The sequence below is a fragment of the Hydractinia symbiolongicarpus genome, chromosome 5, assembly GCF_029227915.1.
Source record: "Hydractinia symbiolongicarpus strain clone_291-10 chromosome 5, HSymV2.1, whole genome shotgun sequence".
Classification (NCBI taxonomy): domain Eukaryota; kingdom Metazoa; phylum Cnidaria; class Hydrozoa; order Anthoathecata; family Hydractiniidae; genus Hydractinia; species Hydractinia symbiolongicarpus.
Window position 1 is genome coordinate 10170546 of NC_079879.1, and position 26643 is coordinate 10197188.

The 26643-nt window shown below is 33.7% G+C and overlaps 2 protein-coding genes across 3 annotated transcripts; one reads left to right on the forward strand and one right to left on the reverse strand.

Moving 5' to 3' along the window:
* LOC130644693 (uncharacterized) lies at positions 1 to 14364 on the reverse strand. Of its 2 annotated transcripts, none has more exons than XM_057450398.1 (3): positions 14023 to 14364; positions 2414 to 2450; positions 1 to 2232 (listed from the first exon to the last, which is right to left on the reverse strand). In XM_057450398.1, exons 2-3 carry the CDS (start codon positions 2448 to 2450, stop codon positions 1133 to 1135), a joined length of 1137 nt encoding a protein of 378 aa, XP_057306381.1. In that variant the 5' UTR covers positions 14023 to 14364; the 3' UTR covers positions 1 to 1132. The 2 variants fall into 2 exon arrangements, with proteins under 2 accessions (XP_057306381.1, XP_057306380.1); XM_057450397.1 differs by lacking the exon at positions 14023 to 14364 and adding an exon at positions 7486 to 8192.
* Positions 9041 to 9547, forward strand: LOC130645952 (probable basic-leucine zipper transcription factor S). Its single transcript, XM_057452079.1, has one exon. It carries the CDS (start codon positions 9041 to 9043, stop codon positions 9545 to 9547), a length of 507 nt encoding a protein of 168 aa, XP_057308062.1.
* Positions 14365 to 26643: the final 12279 nt, after the last annotated feature.

Consider the following 26643-nt stretch of genomic DNA (forward strand, 5'->3'; position numbering starts at 1 on the left):
GCTTTCTTGACCGACGTTCCAATTTTGAAAAGTCCTGCGAACACGGCGGATTCCTACAACAGTGACTTTAGGCGAACCGCGCCAGCACGCATATCAAGAAAGCGAAAAACCTAGGGGAATAAATTGCTGGGAATTTTAAGAACTGGGTGCTAGTTTTGCTTATGCCAGATTAGGGGCTTGCATTAACAATTATAATACATTCCCGCGTTACCTCTAGGTTGAAACGAATCATAAAATGCGTTCTGTAAAATATTAACTGTTATAGGTTTTCTGCATAATTAGTTCGCATTAAGTTTTTTTTTAAACTAGTCGTTAGCCCGTGGAAAAATCCACGGGTTCGCCCGTCGCAGCTAAGCTACCATTTTGCGTGACAGACAGACAGACGGACGGACAGACGTATACGGGCATTATAATATAGAAGTCGTTAGACCGTGGAAAAATCCACGGGGTCGCCCGTCCTTTATATATCACATTTCGTGTTTCCGTTACGGGACGCGGTAACCCTTTTGAACAGACAGAATACGGCTATTATTAAAGAGATAAATGTAAATTATTCAAAATGGTTTTTCGCTGCAAGAGTTTCACCAAGGAAAATAATTGAGCAAAAATGTAGTAAGTGAATGAGTTTAATAAAATACCAAGAAATGGGAAAGAGTGTTGTTAGAGCATTCAGATTCGAATACACGGTACCAAAAAGAAGTCCTTAACCATTGTTTTATTACTTGCCAAGGAAATCTGACTAACCAGCATAAAAACAATACATTAACATAATAATGTCCGAATATGTATTTAAATAAATGATCCCCATGTTATCTCGTATCATTTGTCTTATATTAATTTTTGTAGGAAATATGTAAGCATATCAAATTATGAACACGTACTTTAAAACAATGATAAAAGAGTTCAGTAAAACAAAACAAACAACAAACAGAACGTGATAAATTTCTATGGAGCAATTTTTGTGGACTGCAGCAAGCTGAGTAAAAAATTATAAACTGAAATGTCAATAAGAAATATCAGAACAAAATGTAAACAAACAAAAAATATAACTTTTTAAATTAGTTCAAGCAAGCATACCATTTAAGCAAGCATAACATAACAAAAAACATGATAGTTCAGTTGAATAAGTAAGTCAATCTTCCTCATCGTTTTTCCCGTCGAGTAATACCATTTCTTCTTCTTCACTAATAAAATTTTGTGATGTCACATTGTCTTGCTCTTTTTCTTTTAGGCACATCTTAATGGAGTTATCCTCTTTTAGCCTTATCTCAATTATCGAGTTATCCCGCTGATCAAACTTAACTATAACATTTGCCTTGATCATTTTTTTGGCTAGTGGAATCTTTTTGCAACACGGAATGCCAAAACACTTCTCCAACAAGCTAGGTGAACAATCTAAGACAAGTTTGCCAGTATCGCCTTCTGCAGTAAAACCAATGTTGGAGTGCTTTCGACACTGCGAGGCATCTGTCATGGTGCAACAATTATTGCATATGGTATAGTCCTTCTCAACTTCAAGGTCATTGGATTTGCATGAAGGACACTGGAATTTTTCTGAAAAACTTTTTAAATCTACACTAGTTATGGTGAAATGTGAAGTACAATCTGTTACTGTTACTGCTTCGTCGTTTATTTCTAATGGATCCACAGTTCTTAGTTTGGTGAATGGGGTGGCTTTCAAGAACCGATTGATCATATATTTTGATACCCTTAGTTCTGTTAAAATATATGTTTCCTTGTTTTTCACTTGCCCACATTGTTCATTATAAAACGTGATTGGCAGTTTTTCGCTTGTTTCGTCAATAAGAATGGCATTGCGATATGACATATTTTTTCCATTCTTGTCTGTCAGCGCCTTAGTTTCACTCAGTTCATATAGATATGCTTTTGTGTTTACGATTTCATACAGCATCGATTCATTAAGAATTGCTGGAAAAGTTTTGAGAACAACTTCAGGGGTCTGCAGTTCAAAAGATGGAGCAAGCTTTTTCACAGATGAAAAATCTGTTATAATGATGTCATTAGTGTCGCTCCTTTTGTATTTTTTTATTTCACATCCAGTGAGATCTTTGTGAACTTCTGATACCAGTTTATGTTTTTCAGGGGAAAAACAAACTGTTCGTTCCATTTTGTCCTCTGTGTTTAGAAGGAAATCAAAGTATTTCCTCTTTGGATTGTTTTTAGCAGTTTTAATTGGTGATACATTCGTAACATACCCAACAATAGAATTATCTGAAAAAACAAAATCTATAAATTCTATCTATAAATTCCTGCCAAATATAAGAATACTGACACTGACATTTATATTTTTATATAAGATTAAAGTTTATGACCTAAATTATGTAGTTTGTTTTCTTAACACTTTACAAATGCTTAAACGGATCCTTTAAAATGGTAAAGAAAGATATCTTACCAAGACGTTTTTTTGGTGTTTTCTGTTCTGACGACATCTATAAATAAATAAAATAGACATAAATATATAAATATAATGTAAATGAAGTCCCTGATTTTGGAATAAATACAATAAATTTAAACAAAAAGATATTAGACATATTGTATCAAGCTACCAATGTTTGATTTGCACAGAAATTGCACAATGATCTGAGTAATATACAGGTATAATAGCAACAGACAAATTTTCAATATTGTGAAATTCATTATTTACATATACATGATCTATAAGACCACCAAGTATATGCGTTGGCTCGGTGACCAAAAGTTTGTAATTTAATTCATTCATCCTAGTAAGAACAGGTGGAAGTATGTCACAGAGTGCATTTGAATTAAAATCTCCTAACACAAAATCTGGTTTATGAAGTTCTACAAGATTTGAAACATAATCTGCAAAACGCTGTGGGTGGCAATTGTTACTTTTATAAAACAAAATTAGGGAGATAAAATGGTCACTGGTTGAAAAAAACTCGAGATATAGAGCACTTTGCAATCGCAAAATATTACATTGAAGATATTGTTTTTTAAGAAAAGCTAAGCTTTTAAATCGATCTGTATTGTTATGCAAAAATAAGTCATGCTCTAAAAAATGCTCTTGCAAGGTTGGATGAAGTGAATTATCTAACAACTGTGTCTCAGTTAGGCATACAACATCGGCATTAGTTAGTCGAATGTCGTGACTTAAGTCAAGAGCATGTTTGGACAGTGACCTAATGTTTAGCAATGCAAATTGAAAGGTGTCTGCAAGAGGTTGTATTTTGTCAATTGACAAAGCAGATTCAGTTTTTAGTCTGGTGTATTCTTCTGAAACCTTAGGATCAGCTCTGCATGCTTCTAATGTTGGTATACCCTCAATGTGAATATGGGCCAATTTTTTTACTCTGCTCAATGCTACATAGATCTGACCGAAGTTAAAAGTTTTTTGTTTTAATAACTTGAATGAAACCATTTTCAGGAAATTTGTCAAGGGAATTAATGACAATGTTTTCACCTTCTAATTTACTAAGTTTTGACAAATTCAGTTGGTCTTTTAAACTATTTTCTGCAAATAAATATATCGAGTCAACTGGTATGTTTTTTGCAATTCGTGAATTAAGAAGTAACAAATCTTTGTCACCTACTTCTCCAATGCGTACATTATTTAGAAGTTTTATGAAACTATCATCTCCTTGCTGTCTCATAATTTCAGATAGCTCATACAGTTTAAATGATTTCCATGGATGACAAATATTAAGAAAGTCATGTTTAAATGGAGTGAATATCTTAGCCTCTTGAACCGGAGGAAGTTGGTATAGATCACCTACAGCCAATATGGTCTTATTCGCAAATGGGTTATCAAGACTCATCTGGAATATCTCGCACAGTCTTTTGTGTATATGATATAATTTAACATTTGAAACCATGGAGATTTCATCAATTATAACAACATTAAGATGCGAATATTTGTCTCTAAATTTGCAACAAAGGTTGTCACTCAAATTGTGTAAATTCAAAGATTTTGATTTAGGAATTCCAAAAGCAGAGTTGATGGTGGTTCCATCTATGTTAATAGCTGCAACACCTGTAGGTGCTACTTTTAATACCTTGCATTTTTCAGGTGTACCTGAATATAAGTTAAACAGCTTTGATAAAGATTGATAAATAGTATTTATTAGGTAAGATTTTCCTACACCTGCACCACCAGTAACGAAAACTTGAAGAGGTTCTACCCTTCTGAAAGAATTACAATTTTGCTGCTTTACTTTGTTATTTGCCCATTCATACAAAAAATCAAAAAATAAGCGCTGTTGTTGATTTAATGACCGTATATTCTGCCTTAAGGTATCATCACTTATTAAATTATTAGAACTGATAGAATTATTAGAAACTGAATTAAACAAAACTGGCTGTTGATAGACTTCCTCTAAATTCAACTGATCAGTTTGTTCAGTTACAATTGTATCTTCAATCATTACATTATTAGATGCACTCATCCTCATATATGCAGCATTTACATCATCAGAAAAAGGTTCAAAAATACTTCTATTTACATTCACAACATCTAAGACTCCATGTTGTAACAGTTTTTCACAGTAACTATTATTAATAAGCAATTCTGTTTCTGAACGAAAGGGGAGAAACAAGAACAACAGATAATGAGCATGCCTTTCGGGGAACAAATCATTGTTTGGGATTGAATAACGCAAAATTTGTCTAACTTTCCTGCAAACTAACTTTTCCTTGCATGACATTAATGGTATAATACTGGGAAAATTACAGCCAGCTTGAGAATTCTCTGAAATATCTGCTGTAAGTATAACAGGTTGAAAATCACATAAAAACTAATTATCAATTTTATCATTTTTGACACAATAATGAGATAAAAACATAGCAAGACACATATCATCAACAGATGCATAACGTCCTGAACAAAAGTTACTATCAGGTCTATCCATGTAACGATCGATCATATTTTTTGCATATATATCAGTGCTTTCTGAATCAAGTTCATTTAACAATGCCTTTGGTTTGCATAATCTGATTCGTTCTGTTGGAATATTAGTATTAACAAAAATTGTTCTTGGAAAGCATTTTCGTAACCAAAGTTCTGGTAAAAAACACTACAGCCTCTTGCAAGGACATTTGTCTTGATGTGGCATAAGCAGATGCCAATTTGTACATAGCTTCCCTGGTACGCAGTTTCATTGATTGTATCTCCTTACTTGCTTGAATAAGAGCCTGAGATGATTCAGACTCTGATTTCGAAAAGTATGAACACATATATGATACCGCTTTATAGTAATTGAACACTGGTTGTATGTCCATATTAGCCTGCCAAGCTTTTAAAATATAAGGGTTATAGTTGTTAATGAAGCAAGAATCTGGAGGACGCTTTAAGTGTATTTCATAATCTGTTGAACTTGAAATTGACAAAGCGTGATAGTAATCTTTTTCTACTATATTTAATTCATTAAGGATGTCACTTATACTTATGGAATCACCCTTGTAACCTTGCTTGCTGGGATCTAAATACTCATTTATATACGTCTTTACCCTGCTTAATATATTATTTCGCTCTGTCAAATCATTAAATTGTTCCTCAGTTGTTTTTTTACTTGAAATTGGACATGCTACAATAGTCCTTTGAGTAAAAAACCTGCCAAAATTATACCTACATGGTGTGTTTTTGTATTTGCGACAAGATTTTGAATGTTTGTGAGTCTGGTATTTTTTCACTAAATTGTATAACTCATTCTTTTCTCGTGGTAGGTAAGCATGGGTTGTAAAGTCTAAAAAATTAATGTAGTTAGAAATATTGCTCTCTGTCAGTGTAGGCGCATCTTTAACCCAAATGAAGGAATGAGTATGTTGAGTTCCACGAAATTGAAATTCCACACGTATAGCATAATATAAAATTTCCCCTAAAAGATTTGTTCTCAATAGTACATTTCGAAAAAGTAGTTCAACTCTATATTGAAGATGCCTTGCAACTAATACAGGGTTTTTGTTAAGTATTTCGCATCTTTCAAAGTAAGTCAAGTTGCTTATAGCTTCCTCAGAAAGGGGATTCATATCAAGTTTAGAAATGATGCTGACAAGCTCGTCCCATTGTAAATCGGCACAAGACAAAGTGAGAAAAAATGTGGGACAACCAAGTTGTCGAATCATGGCCAAGACTTCAAGTTGAAATCTTTTCCAATAGGCAGGTGTACCTTTTATCTGATTCATGAAAACAAAAGCTTTGTTTGTTGAAACTAGTGATTGTATAGTTTCAGAATATCCTTGTTGTAACATACCTGCCGTTACATTGGCAGAACTCTTGCGCATTGCAATGGAAATCTGATTGTTAAAACTTAGTTGTTGCAAAACGAATTGAACAAAGAAAATGTAATCTGATGAAGATGCAAATGTTTGCTTATAGTGTAATAACCTCTGGTTAAAATACTTTACTGGTGAAAGTTTTACATCTCTTTCTACTTTATATCCGAATTCACCCAAACTAAAAAGAATAGGGAAGGAAAGCTCTTCACAATATTGATCATTTAAAATACTTGTTGGCACTTGTCCTTCACCAGGTGCAATCTCAAATATTTCAGTTGTAAGATGTTCTGGAATAATACACATTTCCCCTGCTTGTTGGCGAAAAGAATCCAACGGATTAAAATCAGTCTCTAAATTATCATTGACAGTACTACTATCTAATTCAATGCATATTTCTTCATCAACATGTAAATTAAGCAATTCTTCAGAAATGTTTGCTACATTGATATGTACATCACTATACAATTTGTTGTTTAATTTCAAATAAGTTAAAGCCTCTCCAACTTTCGCAGGCGAAACAGGCTCATAATAGACATAGCCATTAAATTGCAATTTTTTTTTCAATTTAACTAAGAGTATACCAGAAGAATCAATATTCCTAGGAAGTGAATTGCAGGTGTTGTCAACGTCAACAGGAATATTACAAATAGCACCTTTAACTTTTGGCATTTGACCCTTTGACATTATTGCAATTTTCTTGAATAAAATTCTCTTCGATATAAGCACTGCCTCTAACTTATTTAAGCATTTAAGTTCATTCGGAATATCATTGACATATAATTTATTAGCCATCGCTTGACAAGGAACTTTACCGTTTTTCACCTTTTGTTTACATGTATTACAAATATACAATAAGCCATTTTCTATTTGAATATTCTTATATATTTTGTTACCTATTTCACTGCATTTTAAAGGATCAAACACTACAACAGATTTTTTATACAAACATTGCCCACATATAACACATACATAACTTGGTCCTTCAAATATTTGTTGCCGAAAACCCTTAATGCTAGTGTCAACAGTGTCTAATAAAAATGATAAATTTTTACAATTTGTAGCTGAGTTAGATTTGTTGTCAAACTTTTTCTTTGGACTAGAAACAACTTTTAAAAAAGGGGCTTTATGGCCTTCAAGTATAACAGCTTTATCAGCCTCTGTCACATTCTCTACAGAAATCGAGATAAACTGAATATCATATTGTGTAGGGTTTATGGAATTATTATGGTATACCTTTGATATATATTTTGCGACTTCAAACAAATTAATAAACTTTAACACAACAGCAGTACCATCTGGGCATGGTCTACCATTAGCATCTCTTGAATGAGAATCAATAATGTAATAATGACGATTGCATTTTAAAATTGACACTGCAACACCATTGATAATAAATATAATTCTTGTTTTATTTTTTAAATTTGACCTTAAATTAGAAATCAACTCATTAATAGAAGTAGCACTTGAAGTCACAAAAAAACCAAAACAGTTATGGTCAAAATTTACATCCATATTTACACCTTCAAGTGAAACAGTTCTAGGTAGTTCAGTGCATGTTAAAAATTGAGTTGTAATTTGCAGTTTGTACAAATCAGTCAGGGAAAACCTCTTAATTAAGCTGTACAGCTTAATTTGGATGTCAGCTTAATTAGGATGTATCATACAGCTTAATTAGGTGACATACATCTAAATTAGGAGGTAGAAAAAGTTTTTCCCCGATTTCTCGAAAAATGTAAATTTTAGCAGAATCACCGCCGCAGCTCTTTCATCATCAGTTTGACCACTACATTATAAAAAAAGAATGGTATCTCCAGCACCCCGGGTTCAAAAGATATGGATAAAGAATGTTAGAAATCGCGAGCCCGGCGTCAAATAACGCGCCGGTCATGTAGTTTCATTTTAACTTGTTCGAATTCATAATGGCAGCAACCTGAAAAAAAACCGCGAAATAACTTTGCTGCTGTGGGGACGGTTGTGTTGTTGCTATCCAATCCAAAGTGCAATTAAATTTCAAACAATTAAAATGTCAATGTTCGATGAAAAACTGAATGAAATAAACACTAGTAATAATCGTAGTAGCAGTGGTGATGCAGCGAGAACGGCTCCAGATGAAAATAAAGAAACAAATGCAAAAAAAAACAAGACAAAGGGGTGTTAATTTGATTGCCAAAGCAAAAAAACGTGCAGACTGTAGGTACAAACGTCGAAAAGGCATACTGAGAAGTGCTTCATTATTAAAATTAACAACTAATGATGAAATATATTTGGAATTTTATAGGGAGAAAGAAAGTGTTCCAGCAAGATTTTCAACCTCAAAAGAATTGATGCAGAAACATTTGAATAATTTGCTCTTATCCGACAACTTAACACTTCCTCCAGCAACACCCTTATTACCATCTATGCCATGGCTAGGAGGAACATATAGAGATAGAGATAGATGTGCATATTTTACATGGCTAGCCTCACAAATATCGAGGGATATACCCTGTCTATTATTTCCAGGAGGGGGCATGGCTTAGATGGAGAGTCCTAGAGTATTTAATGCTCACTTTGAGCTACGCAGACCCAATTAGTAGGGCCCACGCTCTACTAGACAACTCCCGACAACATCCAACGGCCCACACAGTGTGCCATCTCCCCTATTTCCCTCACATGGCTTGGGTTAACCCGGGGCTATGGTAACATTCACTCGCCCATGTTGAATCGCCGTCAAGAGGAATCGAACCCCGGTCTCCCGCACAGAGTACGAAAGCTATAACCACTAATCTACGGCGCCACATATACCAACATGTTGCTATCTCCAAATGAGGGTAGTGGGGGTAGTAACACATTCTCAGATGTTTTGTTGTCAAATTATCTTCACAACAATATTGATAATAACAATACTTATACTGACATTAACAATAACAATAACGATGATGTTGTTGATAATAATGTTGTAAACACACCACAAAATATAGTACAAGATATCTTTCCTGTTAACAACAACGATGAAAGTAAAACATACAATGTCAACGAAATCGATTTTTTTAAAAATATATCACCATCAAATAATATTGAGGAGAGAACTGATGTAAATTGCAACATGTGTCACATCTGTGAAATAGAACATGAAAAGGATTTAGACTCGACGTGGGTGAATTGCAACCGTAGAAACTGTGATTATTGGGTGCATGTAGTATGTGTTGGCATTGACATCAGTGACAAATGGTTAAAAAATCTGAAATATTTTTGTCCAACCCATAATGCGGTTCGCGTGACTGCTGCACGAAAACGACTTTTTAAAAAGAAATAGTAGTAGCAAAGCAAATAAGGATTGTGCTCACATTTTTTGTTGAATTTTTGTTGAATTTTTGTTCAAGCTGGACTGAAAGAACTCAATTGAGAAAAACGATAATGGTATTATTTACCAACACTTTTTATGTTTTCTAAAGACACATATTTTTAAAACCCATATTTTTGTTACACATAAAGTATCTTATGAAACCAGCAGTTGTTATTTATCAAAAGCCATCACATTTTTATTATATACATATCAGCCACAGATTATTTATATTCTATTATATAATATATTTATAAACCTTGTACATAATCCTCGTGGGGGGGGCATATTTCTTATATTCATACTTCTTTCAAGACAATTCATCTTCTGAAAGTTCAGCCATCAAGTCTTCTTCATACTCTATAATTCGCAAAGGTAAATAAGTAATATTTTGAAGGTTTTTGCCATTTCTTTTTTGTTCCCAATAAAACAACCGTTTTGTTTTTGCTTTATTTGATAAATTCAGAAGGTTATCATGCAACTTTTCTCCAAATATATTAAAAGCAGCTTCATGTTGGTTATATTGTGTTAAATAGTTAGAATATCTCAGAACTGAGCGCCATTGAATGACTTCTTCATTGAGAATTATGTTTCTTGAACCAGACTTTTCATTGACTTTCAAAATGTTAGAGTATTTCGTGTACAAGCTATCAAATTTATCTATGGATCTTGAAATCCTTTTCCAAGTTGACTTGTCAGCGATGCCCTTCGGAGCGATCATTTTTTGACGTTGGATCTTCTGCTCTAAAAGAAAATCACCACCTTGGTTTTTTTTTCTCTAATGACCCTGTAGAGAAACTAAGATTTTGATTTCGTTGTTCCTTCACTTCATTTGGATAAATAGCTCTATTCCGAAGGTCGCGGTACTCTATTTCCCTGTAGATCGGATGATTGAATGCATAAAACAAATCTAGAAATGCGAATCTTCCCGCATCACTAATTTTGATGTCATTGCTCCTATCTCCCACCCGCTGTGTATAAATACCAAGACCATAAGTTAATACCAGTTGCGTAATTAATTTCAGTGTTGGCGAAGTTATTTTTGACTGCCATTTGAGGAATCCCAATGGCGACAAACTTCCTGTTGTTTCAGAATCGTATAAACGGAGTAGTTCCATAGTTGTACCATTAAGGAAGGTTTCGAAACTTTGCCAAGCCTTGTGGTTGTCCTTACACTTTACGAAGTATTGATAGGCAGCAATCGATTTGAAATTTAACACGTCTTTTGCCAATGGTTCCAAGCAAATTCGGTCTAAAATTTTGAAAAAACATTTCAGTTGATTCATATTTAAATGCCCCAATCCGGGAACAAGTGTCACCCAATCATACTTTTCTTTGTCAGTTTCACAGATTCGGCTGGCGATACAATATGGCGGACCATCGCAACCAAGATAAGACCATTTTCTACCGTCAGGTATATGTAAGTTTTCCTTCAACTCTTTAAGTATCAGCTCAACGTTGCAATAGCTGTTTGGGTTGAGTAATATTGGTTCGCCAATCTGTATGGTTTTGTTATTTACTACACTCTTCTCACCTAAATTTAAGTACTTTTCAATAGATGAGTCCGTCTTTGTTGATCGTTGTATGTCCTCAATAACGGTTTTTTGCACAGGGAATCCACATTCGTCACACTTTCTTTTCAAATTGTGATAGATTTTTCCACACTTTTCATTCGTGAATTGACGAGTTTGTGCTTTCAAAAATTGATGTATTCGACTGTCTACTTCCTTTTCGTCTTTAGCGTACATTTCTAGCATTTTTGATATATATACCAGGCGAATATTTCTAAATGTATTTTTTCCATGCTCTATCATTTTTTCCATTCGACGTTGTACTTCTTCTTCAGATTCTCCCTTACCCCAATTGCATGGTTTAAGGTTTTCGTTTGTTTGAAGGTTTCCTGAAGGATCTAAGATAATATGTAAAGTGGTAGTGATGACATCAGCTGCAGTTTTATTTGCAGAGACGCGATAGTTTTTAATGACATATTTTCCAATGTTGTCAAAGTATGTGTCAACATCACCACTCGGACAAACTATTGTACCACGTCCCTGGTCTTTCAACCAGTTAAGATATGCCGTGTAACTTCCAGCAGGATACAGTTTTCCATTTATTGCTGTAACCATTTTTGATCCAGAAATAGTTGACTGAATAAGATTGAAATAAATGTATTAGGGAGTATCCAGTTAAAATTACGTAATTGGTATATAGCTTCGATTACACAAGAAATACGATAACACATTAACTTGGAATGATTTTTATCGAAAGATAACCCAGACAATCCTTCCAAAAAGCTTCTCAAAATTGGGTTTCGTTCCAGTATAAAGTTGTTAACGTCAATGTTTTCTAATGCTTCAAAGTTTTTATAAATGTCACTAAGTCCTGCTCCATTGGTACCTATGTTTCCATTAACAAATTTCTCCGCTATGATTTTGACCAATCTGACTAAATAACTCACATTGACGGCATCGTCCTTCGAACATATTGCCAATGACGAAGTTAGGTTTAAAACAATTGAATCCAAAGCACTATCTTTTGTTATAGCTGTTTCAGTAGTTTGAACTGGAACTGAAGAACTAGCGGTCATAATATTCCGTACAACTGTAACACATCCTTCGCAAATGAAGTGACTTCGCGGACCAAAATACGTATGTAGTTGCAAATAACTCAAAATCGATCCTTTCACTGTTCGTTGTCTCGTATCATGAACATAGAAAGTTTCATCTTTCGTCACCCATTCGGCATGTTCGGTGCACTTGCATATTTTTTTACAAGAATATTTTAACATTTTTCCTGATAAAATAAAAGCAAATATATTCAATTACTTCTGACGAAAATACGCAAAAAGAAGATAATCAGAAGTAGTGAATAAATACATTAGTAGACAGAGACTTTTTTTCCCAAAAAAATGACACGTGCATGTTGAGAAAATATATATTCAAAAAATAAAAGCAACTGAGTACAACGCTCTAAACAGCACAGCTTTCGGGTGTATTGCTGCGATATTCACATTTTTCTGTTCCCTCCTGCGTCTTGAAAAAGCCTTGCAATATATTAAACACGACCACAGGCTTGTTTGTAACAATTTCATATTGGCAAGGAATAACTGCTCCGCCACCCCTCTTGTCCATGCCATAAGGATTGTATCTATACCCTTCGTGGGCGGCAGGTTTTTTGCTTTGTCTTGCAGGAGCCGTAGAAGTGCTGAAAAATACAAAATATCAAATACACATTGGACCTGCATAAACTAAATGGTAAACTTTTTACTCATTTTCAATTTCGAGCGCAACAAATACGCAAGTTTTAATACACGTGATATCATTGTTTCACGGTATAAAAATTTTTTCTTGAAGGTATGATAATTATTACAAATACTACTAATATCCTACCAGTATGATTTTTGTGCGTTTCTTTCATCTAGAAGTTGTCTGAAAACACGGCATAGGTTTGCTGGGACACGTCCCACTATTTTACCAGCCACATCTTTCACTAGCTGGTTTGTTTCATTCTCTTTTTTTGCAAATCTTGTAACATCTGTGTGTAAGTGATTAGGAATATCATCCAAGGCTGGCATTATCACTTGCATAGCATTTTCGTCGTATAAATTTCCATTTTCTTTTTCCACAAACATTTTGATGTTAGGATGCGGATTCACTTTAAAACTATGATATCCTCTAATTGTGCTGTCAGTCACATATACAGCCTCCATTTTTCTTCTTCAGTGTTTATGTTTAGTTCTTCTGTAGTATTTTTTCCCAAGTCCGGTGTAAATTGAAACAATGGTTCATCGTAGCGATAGTCTATTTAAGCTGTACTGCATCCTAGTTAGGATGCACGTCACGTGATACAGCCTATTTAAGCGGACATTTTTAAAACTTCAAATTTAGCGGATCTCCGGGGTGCTACGAAAAAACTAATGTATTGGAGATGTTTATATGCACGTAAGTATTGGATTTATTGAGTTAGATAGATGCTAAAATTCAGTTAAATGTGTGTTTTCGACGATCAAAGTTTTGTACATCTTAATTAAGCTGTAGAACGCCTAATTAGACTGTATGATACATCCTAATTAAGCTGACATCCAAATTAAGCTGTACAGCTTAATTAAGAGGATTTCCCTGACTGCAAATTATCACCCTTTTCAAGAACACAATTGATGTCATTTTTTGTCCATCGCGAGACATGCTTAAAAAATGAAAAGAGAGATGCATATAATGATATGCAGGTACATTGGATTCCTCTTGTATAGCTAAATTTTTCGTGACCCTGATGAAATGAACCCTTCGTACATTTAATAATTGTGTAAGTTAGGCCAGAATCTACTTCAACGCTTGTACCACATTCTGACATTTCTAACATAAAGAACGCTGGAAAAGTTGAATAATGTTGGAAGGACAAGTGTACAGTCAATTGTCAGTAAAATGAAATAAAATAAATTTATTATATACCTTTTTACAATCAAAGTTTTACTTTACTACTTCCAACCAGTTTGCAACCAGTACTGCGCGGCATCGTGGTACAGCATTTGAGGATTGAGGAGGAGTATTCGAGCACATGGACGCTGATTGGCCGGTTTTATGGCAAAATCATTTGATTGGGGAAAAGTAGCAGGTACCATGTGAGTTTTCGCGTGATTATGCAGTTTTTACCCGAAGATAACGTGATATTTCACGTGATTTTTTTAACTTTACTAACCGCCTCGGAGACACGCGTAACTTCACTTAAATCCCAGAAGATCAAGATTTTGTTCGAGCTTTCAGCCGAAACTAGAAGCTGTGTGTTCCACAGCTAATAAAATCACTCCGATTCTAAAATTATGCCACAAATATAATTAAAAAGCTATGGTAAGAATAGCCAGGAGACCCAGCGTAATTTTTCTTACCACCGGGAAATAGGAGTAGTTAAGGTGGGAAAAATTACGCTGGGTCTCAAACGATTTTTCTGCGGCCAAAATCTGGCCGCGCTTTTTGATTGGCTAATTCTATTGTTCTTTGCTTACGTGGTCCATGTCGAGGAAAGCCTTTTTCATCTGAATATTCCAGCGAGTTGTTTCACTCACCCTAACAAACATTAGTAAACTATAAAGTTTTTACCACAGTAAGATGTGGCCAAGCTTGGTAAACAACTCACAGAAAAATTAATATGGCCTCCGAAGCGATTAATCACATTATTTAATTTAAACTCGGGGTTTCCGCTGAGTCATTCGTTCGCGTCTAAGCTTTAGTTTGAGAGAAACTCATTTTATCAACTCGACGAAGAAAGTTTAGTTGACCAGGCTATGGTAAGAAAGAAACGAGTGTACACTATTTTTTTACTTTGCAAGTCAATAGTGGACTGCTATACGGTACTACTAAATATTACGCCACGTGCTTAACACTTCATGTGATCGAACGTTATGCCTGTTTAAAGTAGCTGTTTAGCTGAGGAATTTTGTTTGGAAATAACAAATAATAACTGCAGATGGTACAAACATTGTTTCTAAGTATCGAATATAATTTAACATGCCACCCAAACGTCTCTGCACGTATATTTCGACAAAAAATTTATGAAGTAATAATTATTCTCACATAAAATAAATAGCTAGATTTTTAGGCATTTTACTTCAAGTTATTCTGACTGACCCTAGGACAATATCTTGACCTTTGTTTATTGTTTTTCCTATGTCAAAATACTTTAGTTCTCGTTTTTGTGAGGGAGAGAAAAATGACCATGGTTTCCATGACCTTCACACCTTAATTGATCTTTCCCGTGCGATCGTGCTCAGCCCGCTGTCAGGATTAAGTTTTGAACTTTCAAGGCAAGTTATTCGAAACAATGAAAAATATAGACCGACTGTTTTTGCTATATTTGGGGTAAAAACAGGTTAAAAACTGTGTTATCGCATCTTCGGTGTGATTACTAAAACCACATTGTTAACCCTGGGCTGTGTTAGTGTATACATGTAAACCTGGTAGCACATCCATAGAGGTGTAATACCCTTAACTGGGTAGCAGCTTTAGCCTAAATAAAATCATAGGAAACAGTCCGTTGTTACCCTGGACTCACTCCGCCTTTTTATTTTGTGGAATAAGTTTTCGTGACAGTAATAAAAGGTGTAGGTATCTTAGTGTGTCCAGCATAAGAATTATTGATTAATTGAGGATTAATTTTGTTGCCTACATTTTTGGCTACCATCACTTTTTAGCCAAGGGTAGATAAAGAAAGAACTAGATAGCCACAACCCCAACATAAAATATAAATAATAATCAACCTCGTCCCCAGGACTATTTGGTTCTCAACGGCGCTGCTCTTTCTGATAGTTCTAGCGAAATAGTTTTTTCTTCGATAATGTATTTTTTTTGTGTGTGTACATTTTTGCGCCCCGCCGAAGGGGCGCACATTTAGTGGACCGCGGGTATATAGTGTTTGTTTTATGTATGGGAGAAGTTTTTTTCTTACTCTCAACTTCGCGGGGGAACTTCGGCTCGAACATCCAACCTAGGTTTGATATAACACAACCTGTGTGTTTGGTACCATCAAGACAAAAATAACACTGATCGAGCAAAACTTATCTTGTCTCGGTTTCTTTGTTGTCTCTGAAGATTTGACTGCCATAAAAAATATTAATCGAGATTCTTTTGTTATGTTAATTTAAAGCTTTGTAATATTGTCTCGTTTAATATGCTTAAATGTCACTGCAGCCCACGTGAATTTATCTTCAAGAAAAGGTTTGTTTTTCTTTGTCCAAGTTGTTTCGAAACTTGTTAACAGTAAGTAGAAGGATTACTTATATTTTATATGAAATTAAACTCAGAACGGTTTATGGCGTTGATCCAAAGGCCGCAATTTATAAATGCATCACAATTTAAAGTCAATCAAGAACAGAACATTCCGTGTATGGCCATGACTAAAACTGCTTGCATTTTGTTGGTCTTCCCTTCCCGATGGTCTGGCTTGTCGTAATAGCTTTAATGATGTAGCTAGGGAGCTAAATACTTATTTTTAAATTCTTGCATTTTATAAGTTAATAGTCGTAAAACTACTCTCACTTGTACTACAGCTATCAAGCTAGAACTGCACAAAATAGTGCTTTCATTAGAGTCCCTTTTTTCAGAAGCAACAAAAAACTTTTATCCTGCCCTGTGTAATTTTATCAACAAGGGTGCTGATAAGCCACATACACCATAAAAAGTATAGGCGTTTTGGGTGAGTAAAATAACTTCTAAAGGAACCTTTGTGAGGCTGCTATCATGTATTCTTGGGGTCAGAATGTTCTCCTTCGTTGCTATCCGATGGAGAACAAAGTGGACTTTTCACGGTCAAACCTTCAAAGTAGCAACCTTACTTAAACAGAATTTACAAGTAAAACGTCGTTAAAATGTCGCAAAATGGCAAAAATTAAGCAGTATCTAAAACATATTAAAGATTTGACTAAAAAAAAAAGAATTCCTTGAAAAATCCAGTATTGTATTTATGAAGATTTCACCACAAAAACATTAATTACGGCATTTGTACCCCATTTCATAATGGCTGCCCGTGATTGGTTGACACGAATCCGACCGCAAGAATATATATAAAAAGATATTTGTTGAATCATGAAAAAATATTGTTGTTCATTGCACGGAACAGTCAAGTTGAACTGATAAATTAACCAATAACATAACATAGTTAGCCCTTGCAGTACAACTAGACGCTACCCACAGTATGTTACAGGTTTCTTTGTTTTCTTCCCTTTTTTATGTTTTTTCTTGAAATTATAAATGATGTTGTTGATTTATCAAATCTGACAAATTTATTAATTGAGTGTCTACCCTTTTTTGTATCAACTTGTTCAATTCAATTCGAAAACAATGACCAATCAATTTCCTCGATAATAAACAATCAAATTTGTAAAATTCAATAAATCGATTTCAACAAAATAAGTCCTGTATTGTCCACAGGTTTGAAAATCTTGTATCGCCTGCTTAATATTATACTTGTTTAACAATGATATCAAAGCCAGCTTGACTAAATTTATATATATATTTTTATTTATATAGTATACCTTTCGTGTATCACATGGCATTGATTTGTATCTTTTTAATAAATTCTAACTTTAAATCAGATAAGTAGACAATAATTAAACAACCTAGTATTAATTCAGTTCTGGTAAAATTGTATTCTTCTTTCTCAATTTTAAATATACTTTCTTTTTCAGATCATTTGTTATGAAACCATGCACCATCAGCATTTTCGAAAAATCTTCAACGAGAGAAATTTTTAAGGATTTTATTGGTAACTTAACAGAGTAATAATTCATTGAAATTGAAATTGTTCAGAAGTTATTATATATATTCGAATCGTGAAGTTCATACATAGCAATCCTGCATCCTGGAATTTTCGAGATCAGTTATAAAAAAATCCAGTTAAAGTTTTAACTATTGTTTTAGAATATATACTATATATATGTAAAAAAAAATTATTTTTTATTTATCAAGTTGTATTTTACGTTAATTACAATAATAATTGAGAATTAGGATACTTATGATGTGTTTATATACCCCATTGTTCTCCGTTTTAAAGTCTACTTCAAATTTCAGAATCTTTTAGGCTAATGACGGAAATCTTCAAGTCGCAGGGCTTCTTATTTAAAAATTTTCCCCTGGGCAATAAGCTTATTCACAAGCCTCTATGCAATTCCGTACTGCATTTCTATCATATTCGTCATATTTGGCGGAAAATGTTTCAGCAGAATAGCTTTCAGACACAATTTGTTATTACAGCACAAGAATTTTTGGAGATTTGATAAGTCAAAAATGTATGCGTAAGTCTTTTGAACGAATTTTAACCAAAAATCAAAAGCAATGATTACGTGAAATTACACAACAAGAAGGCTAGAGGCGTTTAAAGTGTACATATATTTAATCAAGATCTAACTTTATAGATAGAGCCTTAGCCAAATGTGAAAATAACGAAAATAATAAGTTCTAACACTGCAGTTTTTATAGATTTCAAACGTCCACCATTTTCCATTTTAATTTTAAATCCCGTTCTAAATTTGAATGTTTGAAATCGTTATTAGTAATTCGGGGCGCATTAGTGGTAACTATGGCTAGTATATGTTTTAATCTGCATCAGTTGTTGAATCGTCAAAAGAATATCAGAACGAACATCACTTTGTTTGTACTTAACACCATCTGTGTCAGAGGATTCTGAATTATCATCATCATTGTCACTCATTAAGTGGAATTCGCTTTCTGCTTTTGGCATAATGTAGTCTTTTAAACCTTGAATATTGATACCAACAACATTGTAAACAGCATTGAACCATTGCCCACATAAAATCGGGAGTTAAAGGACACCATGTGTATGACTATAAATACACTGTGAATTTACAGCGATAATGCTTTTAAAGTTCTGTTAAAGGTCGAAAAGAAACAGAAGAAAGGTTGTATTGTAAAGCCGGTAGAAAAACTTGTAGGACATATTTCAGAAACTTTGGCCAAAATTTTGTATCCAATGATGAATGAGTGGCGAATCTTATGGATGAAAGCAGTCATTACTGGTGAAAGCGTTGTTAAAGCGTTAAAGAGGTAAAAAAAATATCCCATTTTAGGTGAAACAAACATTGTATCCTATATCTCTTTTCCCTATATGCGCTTATCTGTGGGTGTGCTTATAAACGGGAATAAAATCTTGGTAAGGATTTGATGCGCTTAACAGCAGGTGCGCTCATAATCCGGTACGCTTGATTCCGGCATTTTACGGTAAGCAACAATTCCTTTATTTTATGCTTAAGAAACTTGTCGTAAAGAGCTTAAGATCAATAAAAGAACACAAACATTCGAATTGATGTCACACAATATTCGATTTGGTCGATTTGTTTAAAGTTTTTCAAACAAAATTTAGTGAACTTTGGAAGACGAGACGTTTAGCGAAATTTCTTTTTGTTTTAAGCTTTTAAAACAAAAATTTACGTTCATGTGAATTGGACTTTAATGCAATACAAACTGAAATTGGCGTGATAAAAATAGGACTAGTTTCTACCAATCGTAGTTTTGAAATTTAGTTTCACGATGAAAACAAAGCTTGTTTTGATTCATCCCTCCCTGGCATTTAATTGACAGAGATGGTAATCGCAAGAAACAAAGCTATTATTTATTTTGTTCGGATTTTATTTCGGTACTAACGAAGGAATCTTCGAAAAACGTTATTGGAGCAGTTTTGTCGTGGCAGTTCGTTAGTAGCCTCCTGCTGCAAAAGTAAAGGTTGGGATTCACTCTGAATGTTGTTTGTTGTAGCTGGTGGCGAGTCCAATAATGTACAAATGCTTTCCACAACTTCATCTTCAATATCTGTCAAATCTAAAATAAAATAAGAATTTTCATTGGAAGAAAATCAGAGTGTAGTTTTAAACGTAGTAACATCTTATTTACAACTTTTTTACATTTCTCTTTTTTTTCTGATTAACTTTAGCTGTTTTCTTCTCCTATTTAACTGTATGTAGACACGTGTACTTACAATTGATATCCTTAACGTTCAATAATTTGATCAGAAGTTTATATAAAGTTTAATAAAGTTTTCTTACCTTGTTTCTTACTGTTTTTATGTAATGTGTCACGAGTTAATTCATTATCCTTAGAGAGTGAAATCAAGCTTTCCATGCTTGAATACGCGTTGCTGATCAATGTTAAGTCATCTGCGAACAAACTGCTCACAATTGTCAATATATCGCATCCGGAGAAAGTATTATCATATTCTCTGCATCCCCATGAACTGTGATGGGAATCTCCACACGACAGCAACGAATCCAGGCTGGAGTATGTTAAGAAGTAACAGCTCCATCCAAATTACAGCTGTCATAAAACGCAGGAGGTGTAGAATCAACACTTCCAAACGAATTATTTAAAATGTCATATGTATGCTTTACTTGTCTGGAAATATCTTCTTTGCTGACATTAATGTCAGCATCAACCCAAACCTCGCTATTCATGTCATACACTTGGATTGACGGTAACAAGCATTAAATTTGCTTACTGTGATATTTCATAATCTGTTCAACTTCTTCTTCAATCATTTTAATGGCTTTCCTTTTAAGAGCTGTTTAGAGCTATAACAAAACTATAACAAATTTACAAACTTAGCGAAAAAATATTTTTTTGATAGGGCAACAGCCAGACTTTTAAGTTGTTCTGATTTTTAATTTATTTATCTGTTTTATCTTAGCCTTTTCTTGATACAGATTTGTCAGTATATATATATATTTTTTTTCTCACTCAATTGACTATGTTAACTTTTACTATACCTAATTTTTAGTTTAATTATCGGTCGTCCTTTACCTACCAAGCCTCCTTTAGCTTTGATCAATTATAATGGTTCATTTATCCTAATGCCGTTCAATACGTTTTCACAGTTCAAGACTTTCGTATGATTATTTGACTGCTTCGTCTATGCTCTTTTTGCTCATGTTCATTTTGTTTTTATTACTGATTGAATTTATATTTACGTTTGCACATACATTTAGTATTTACACATTTCAGCATTAAGAACCATTGTAATTTATGGATGCTTGAAATATATGTCGATTAATAATAATAATAATAATAATAATAATAGAGCGCAACTGCTTTTAGGAAAATATTTGTTAAATGACGTGTAATTTACCGTTAAAAACAAATTTCACGTCAGTTAATCTAAGATGGCGTGTTTTACGCTTATGTCACAAGCTAAAGCACGGTTGAAGGCAATGATTTTACGCTCACATTTCTAAGACAAGCTACCAATTACAGTTTTTAACTAAGCCTCGCTTGTAAATAAAAGGTGTGAAAATCACAATTTAACTCGTTAAAAAACCCCCTTTAATTTAAAAAAATTAAAACAAAGGAAGACATTGGCGAAGCTATTATTAAATACTAGTCGTTAGCCCGTGGAAAAATCCACGGGATCGCCCGTCCTTTAAATTTACCCGTGGCAACAAAGCGGACAAAAATATATCGCATTTGATATTCGTGTTTCCGTAACATCATTTTCTGGCTCAGCGGGGGGTTTGCGCAGAGACAGACAGACGACGGCTATTATTATAGAGAGACTTAAGACTTACGACAGATCTAAATCCCTATTTTATTCATCCAGCCACAAAAAATTCGCGCCAAGTATTTAAAATTAAACATGGGTATCTAATAAACATTTTAATTTTCCTTTTGGGTTAATTTTGGGCGATTTTAATATTTTCTGCGTTTTTAAACTCTCAAGAGAGTAACAATAATTCTAATTTTACATTTCTAATTTTATATTTTAAAGTAGTAATATACAAAAAATCAATGAACTCGCCAAGTTGTACTCATCTTCTCAAATTCAATCCGCGTGAAAGGCATATGACCAGGGATGTATTTTGACGTTTTTTGTCCGGTAGCATTTTTTTGTCGTACAAATGCGACGACAAACGTTCGAAAAAATTTTCCTGATAAACGAATGTCGCAAAATGATCTTATCTTTACGCTCCTAGCTATTTTTTTTGACAGAAATGTCCAATGATACAAGAATTTTGTGGTGATGATTCTCTCGAATAAAACGTTAACGTTAGCCTTAGCGGGGACAAAATATCGGTCGAGTTAATGAATGTTCGAGTTATCCGAAGTTCGAGTTAAACGGAGTGTTTTATTATAAAAGTACTAGCTGTAGAGGCCCGTGGAAGAATCACTCAGCTAAAAGAATAGTGAAAAATTAAAAGATTTTGCAAATTCAGGATCGAAGATAATTCAGGATCGAAGATCTTCGATCCTGTCTCTCTCTGCTTTTCTCCTCCAAGGACGGTAACACTGGAAGTTCAAGCATGCCCTGACTTTTAGTTCACGAATTATCTTCTTAAAAAAAATAAGCCGCTCAACGAAGCGCGCCACGGGAAGGCAAGTCACGGGGCTTTGCGCTTCAACCTAAAAAGTAAAATAAAAAAACTAATTACAATGTTAACCAAAAGTTTATTTAAACCTGATAAATAACTGATAAATAATCACGAGGTTGTAAAAGCCAATTTTTTCTTTATAATACACTTTTAGTTGTAAAATTTAGCAATCTAGATAATACGTCGAAATCATTTTTATACGTTTTAAGGTCCATATTTTAGAGATATAGTGAAAAAACTTTTATTCATAATCACTAAGTAAGTAACGCAGCTATTTGGACATCTAAAAAAGGGATTACCTCCACTTTAACATAATTACACAGATTCATAGTCTAGTACCAAGATCTCATAGGTTATAGAAGATGTATGTGTAGAGTATTTCAATTCAATTCAAGATATAACTTTTGCAACAACCCAAGCATAAAGTAAATCTGGCTATGCAAACTGAAACTCATGTGAAATCTGACTAAACTATTAATTATGGTTAAGTACAACTAATGCCAGAATTCGTAACATGAAATGCATTTAGACATAAACTTTTGCGGATCTAAAAATAAAATTTCATAAATGATTTAAATGATTAATAAATAATTAGAGGAATAAAATCAACAAAATTACCAAAATAACAAAGAAATTTGCATAAAATAAATAAATAAATTAATAAATTAATGAATAAAATAAATTAAGTAATTAATTATTTACAATGTTGATGAAAGTTAAGGTAAACACGACGTCTTAAACGCGTCTTTAAAACGTCCTTTATAAAGACCAGATGAAATCCTTATAAAGGGGAAAATTTAATAACTCCTGTTAGGATTATTCTTAGAACTTGAAACTTAGAATGGAACTTTTTTTATTAAGAAAAAATTATTTTGCATAATTTGGACATGTGATTAATCCGATTTCCCGATTTTTCCGGTTTTTACGCGAAAATCGAAAAAAAACGGATTTTCTGGCAATTTTTGGCAATTTTTTTATGCGATTCACGTAAAAAACAGAAAATATGTTAAAAAACTTTTATTTAGCTTTCAGAAACTTCAAACAGAATGCAAAATTTCGCTCTGGAACAATAGTAATTAAATTTTAAGCAGATAGTGGCAAATTGTAGCTTCAGATGACGTCACGAAAAATGTGTTGGCGCAAGCAAAAATCTATTGCTGCCATTTTGTTCCTTTTATGACGTACTAAAAAGTGTGCCAAGTTTGATTCAATTTGAACAACCCTATGTAAAGTTATTGAGGGGGGGGATTTCGCCACCCACCTTCCACCCAGTCGTAGTATGTTCACAAAACCGCGGACCGAATAGGGTTAAAATAGAAAAACTTAAGCTGCATTAAGCCAACTGCTGTTTTGCTTATAAAAAACCGTGGGTGCAAAGCACAAAATATACAGTGTAGTACTACAAAATTAAAATTGTTGACCATGAACAATAACAGTTAATATCTTTAAAGGTTGTCGTGAAGAACAGCATCATTTTATTTTCGCCAATCAACATTTCGGTCTGAGCCCTGGTTGTAAAATATATCTGTCTTTTTGCACGCAGAATGCTGTGTTTATTCTCGTAAGCATAATCTTTTGCTTAAAGACCAAAAATAGCATATGTCTCTCCCCGAGAAAGTACAAAAAAAATCTAAGATACTCACATTTAATCAGCAAAATCATCATTTTCCATTTATACCACGGGTAAATACAGCCTTTGATTTACTTGTTGTGTTATGGAGCACATTATTCCTTTCTGTTCAAAAGTAAACGTCAAATGCAACATTTGTTGAAATAGAACGATGTTTTTTACAAGTTTATTCTATGCGGTCATTCGAACGCTGTTTTCATTGTAAGATGTATCCTTTTTTGGACAAATTTAATTCGAATTTTTGGCTGCCTTTGTATAGGAAATTCTGAAGTATCAAAAACGGTTACGTCAATTATTGCGAATTAGCAAACAAATAACGTTCTTATTTGTTTGTTGTAAAATTATATTTAAAACGAAAAGAAATGATGTCATTTATTTCGGACGAGATTTTACTTGTCTTATTAGCAGGTAGCTGAAAGCATAAATGAATGGAAAACTATGCAATACTTTAGGACAATTTCAAACCTACATAAAATGAAACTATAGATAAAAATAAACAAAAAAAATCTTTGATATCGAACACACGCATTCCAATGTAAAAATTTTCAGGGGGTGTATACTTCTCAAAAATAATTGATTTTAAACAAAAATTAAAACCGAAATATGCCAATACGTAAAAATTATTTATTTATTTCATATAAATTATCAAATAGTTTCAAATTTTAAATAAAAGTCAGTAAAAAACTGTCTATATATTTAAAAAAAAGGGACCCCCCCCTCCGTCCTACCTGTACATCACAAAAAAAGTGTAACTTAAGCGGAAAAAGTGGTCTTTCCGGGAATAGTTTGAAATGTAGATGAGTATTAAACATGTCTCGCAAACTGCTATTAACGCCAAAGAAAAAAAGTAAAAATAATAGTTATAATTGTATAAATCATATCGAAAGATACAGCAACATCCTTCCCTTAAGAAGCTTCACTGATATTTCGATAGGAAACGTTGAACGTGCAAGGTATTTTTTCTAATTATTTTTTACTTAGCTTTTGATAAGGCCCTCTACATAACTATTTGCATTATAGTCGCATATGAGAAGATGAAAAAGTCACCGAGCTGTTGAACGATCCTAACAAATCTATATCTTCGTTTAAACTCCACCAAAAATGTCATGATCAATGGACGCACTCAAAGACGTTGCGTCGTCTTGAATTAAAACGAGAACAGAGCAGCCAAACCGACTCTGATGAAGAAAAAGTAAATAAAATAACACCAAAAAGAGCCTCAGCAAGAAAGAGAAATCGTTCAGGTGTGAACTTTTTTAGCGATGTGAATACATAACACTTCATAAGACATACAACTTTACGGAAAAACTATTTGGTCATATTTTTAAAAAATATTATTGCTGACAAAGAATGTTGCATCTGCTTTCGAAAAAAATCTAAAAAAGGGGGAGCTTATGAAGCTCTTGTAAAATGTACTACCGATGTTGCAGCAAATACTTTCAAGCAAACAGTTTTACACAGAATGCGTTAAAAATTCTTAAAATGCGTTTTACAATCCCATTAAAAAAGCATCGTTAAAGACATTCGGTTATCTGTGTGCCAAAAAGGAAGTTAACGTAAAAGACAAATCTATTACTATTGTAGCAGAGAGATCCTTGTTTGGTCGGTTGTTAGCCATAGCTAGTAATCGAGACGGATTGTCATCAAAGGAGATATTATGCTACTCTCTAAGTCCAATACCATGGGTTTTAGGATTGCCTGATGGTGGTCTAGTAAAAACCGTGAAATCAAAGTTTTTAGGTAAGACAAATTATCGTAACTAGTGATTTACTAAAAATCTTTACTTAGCCTAAAATTGTTCGCTTTAACTTTTTACAGAAACTCTGGAATCACACGTTTCAGATTCTATTTGTGACATCCCCTCAGATGCAGCACATATATTCGATGGCATGGTGTTGTTGCAGCAGCTGGAAAACGTTAAGCTGACTACATTTGGAGATGTATCCGAATTTATTCTTAAACAAATAATGCTTCGTTCATCGGTTGTGTATTTTGTTACAGACCAATGTGAAAAAGAGTCAATAAAATCTTACAAGAGAAAAAGAAGAAAAGATAAAGGAATTGTACGTCTTAAAATTGACAGAAGAGGACAGTTAAAACTAAAACAGTGGTTTAAATATCTTCGAGATGGAAGTAATAAATTAGGTTTGGTTGATATTTTACTGAAAGATTGGAAGGATTCTCAGAGTTAATGTCAGGAAAATGCCTTTACGTAAACGTTGGATCTTGTTTTTATAGGTTGCAATGTCAAGCAGGCGGTCAGGTAAGTTCACCCATTTATTGTATGTACGAACTATCTCAAAAATGTTTGATGCATGTAATTACCATCTTTCACATTTCAGGTGACGTGCGGCGAAAAAACTTCACTATCTACAGATGAAGAGGAAGCCGACACAAAGGTCTTTTTATGTGCCAAGCATGCTCAATTAGAAAATTATTCATCAGTCGTGATCCACACTGTCGATAGTTATATACCGATTTATGCGCTGTATTTCGAGAATCAGCTGAGGCTAAAGATACTTGTAGAAATTGTAGTTCGTGAGAAAGTGCTTGATATTTCATCTATGCGTAGCGAAATTG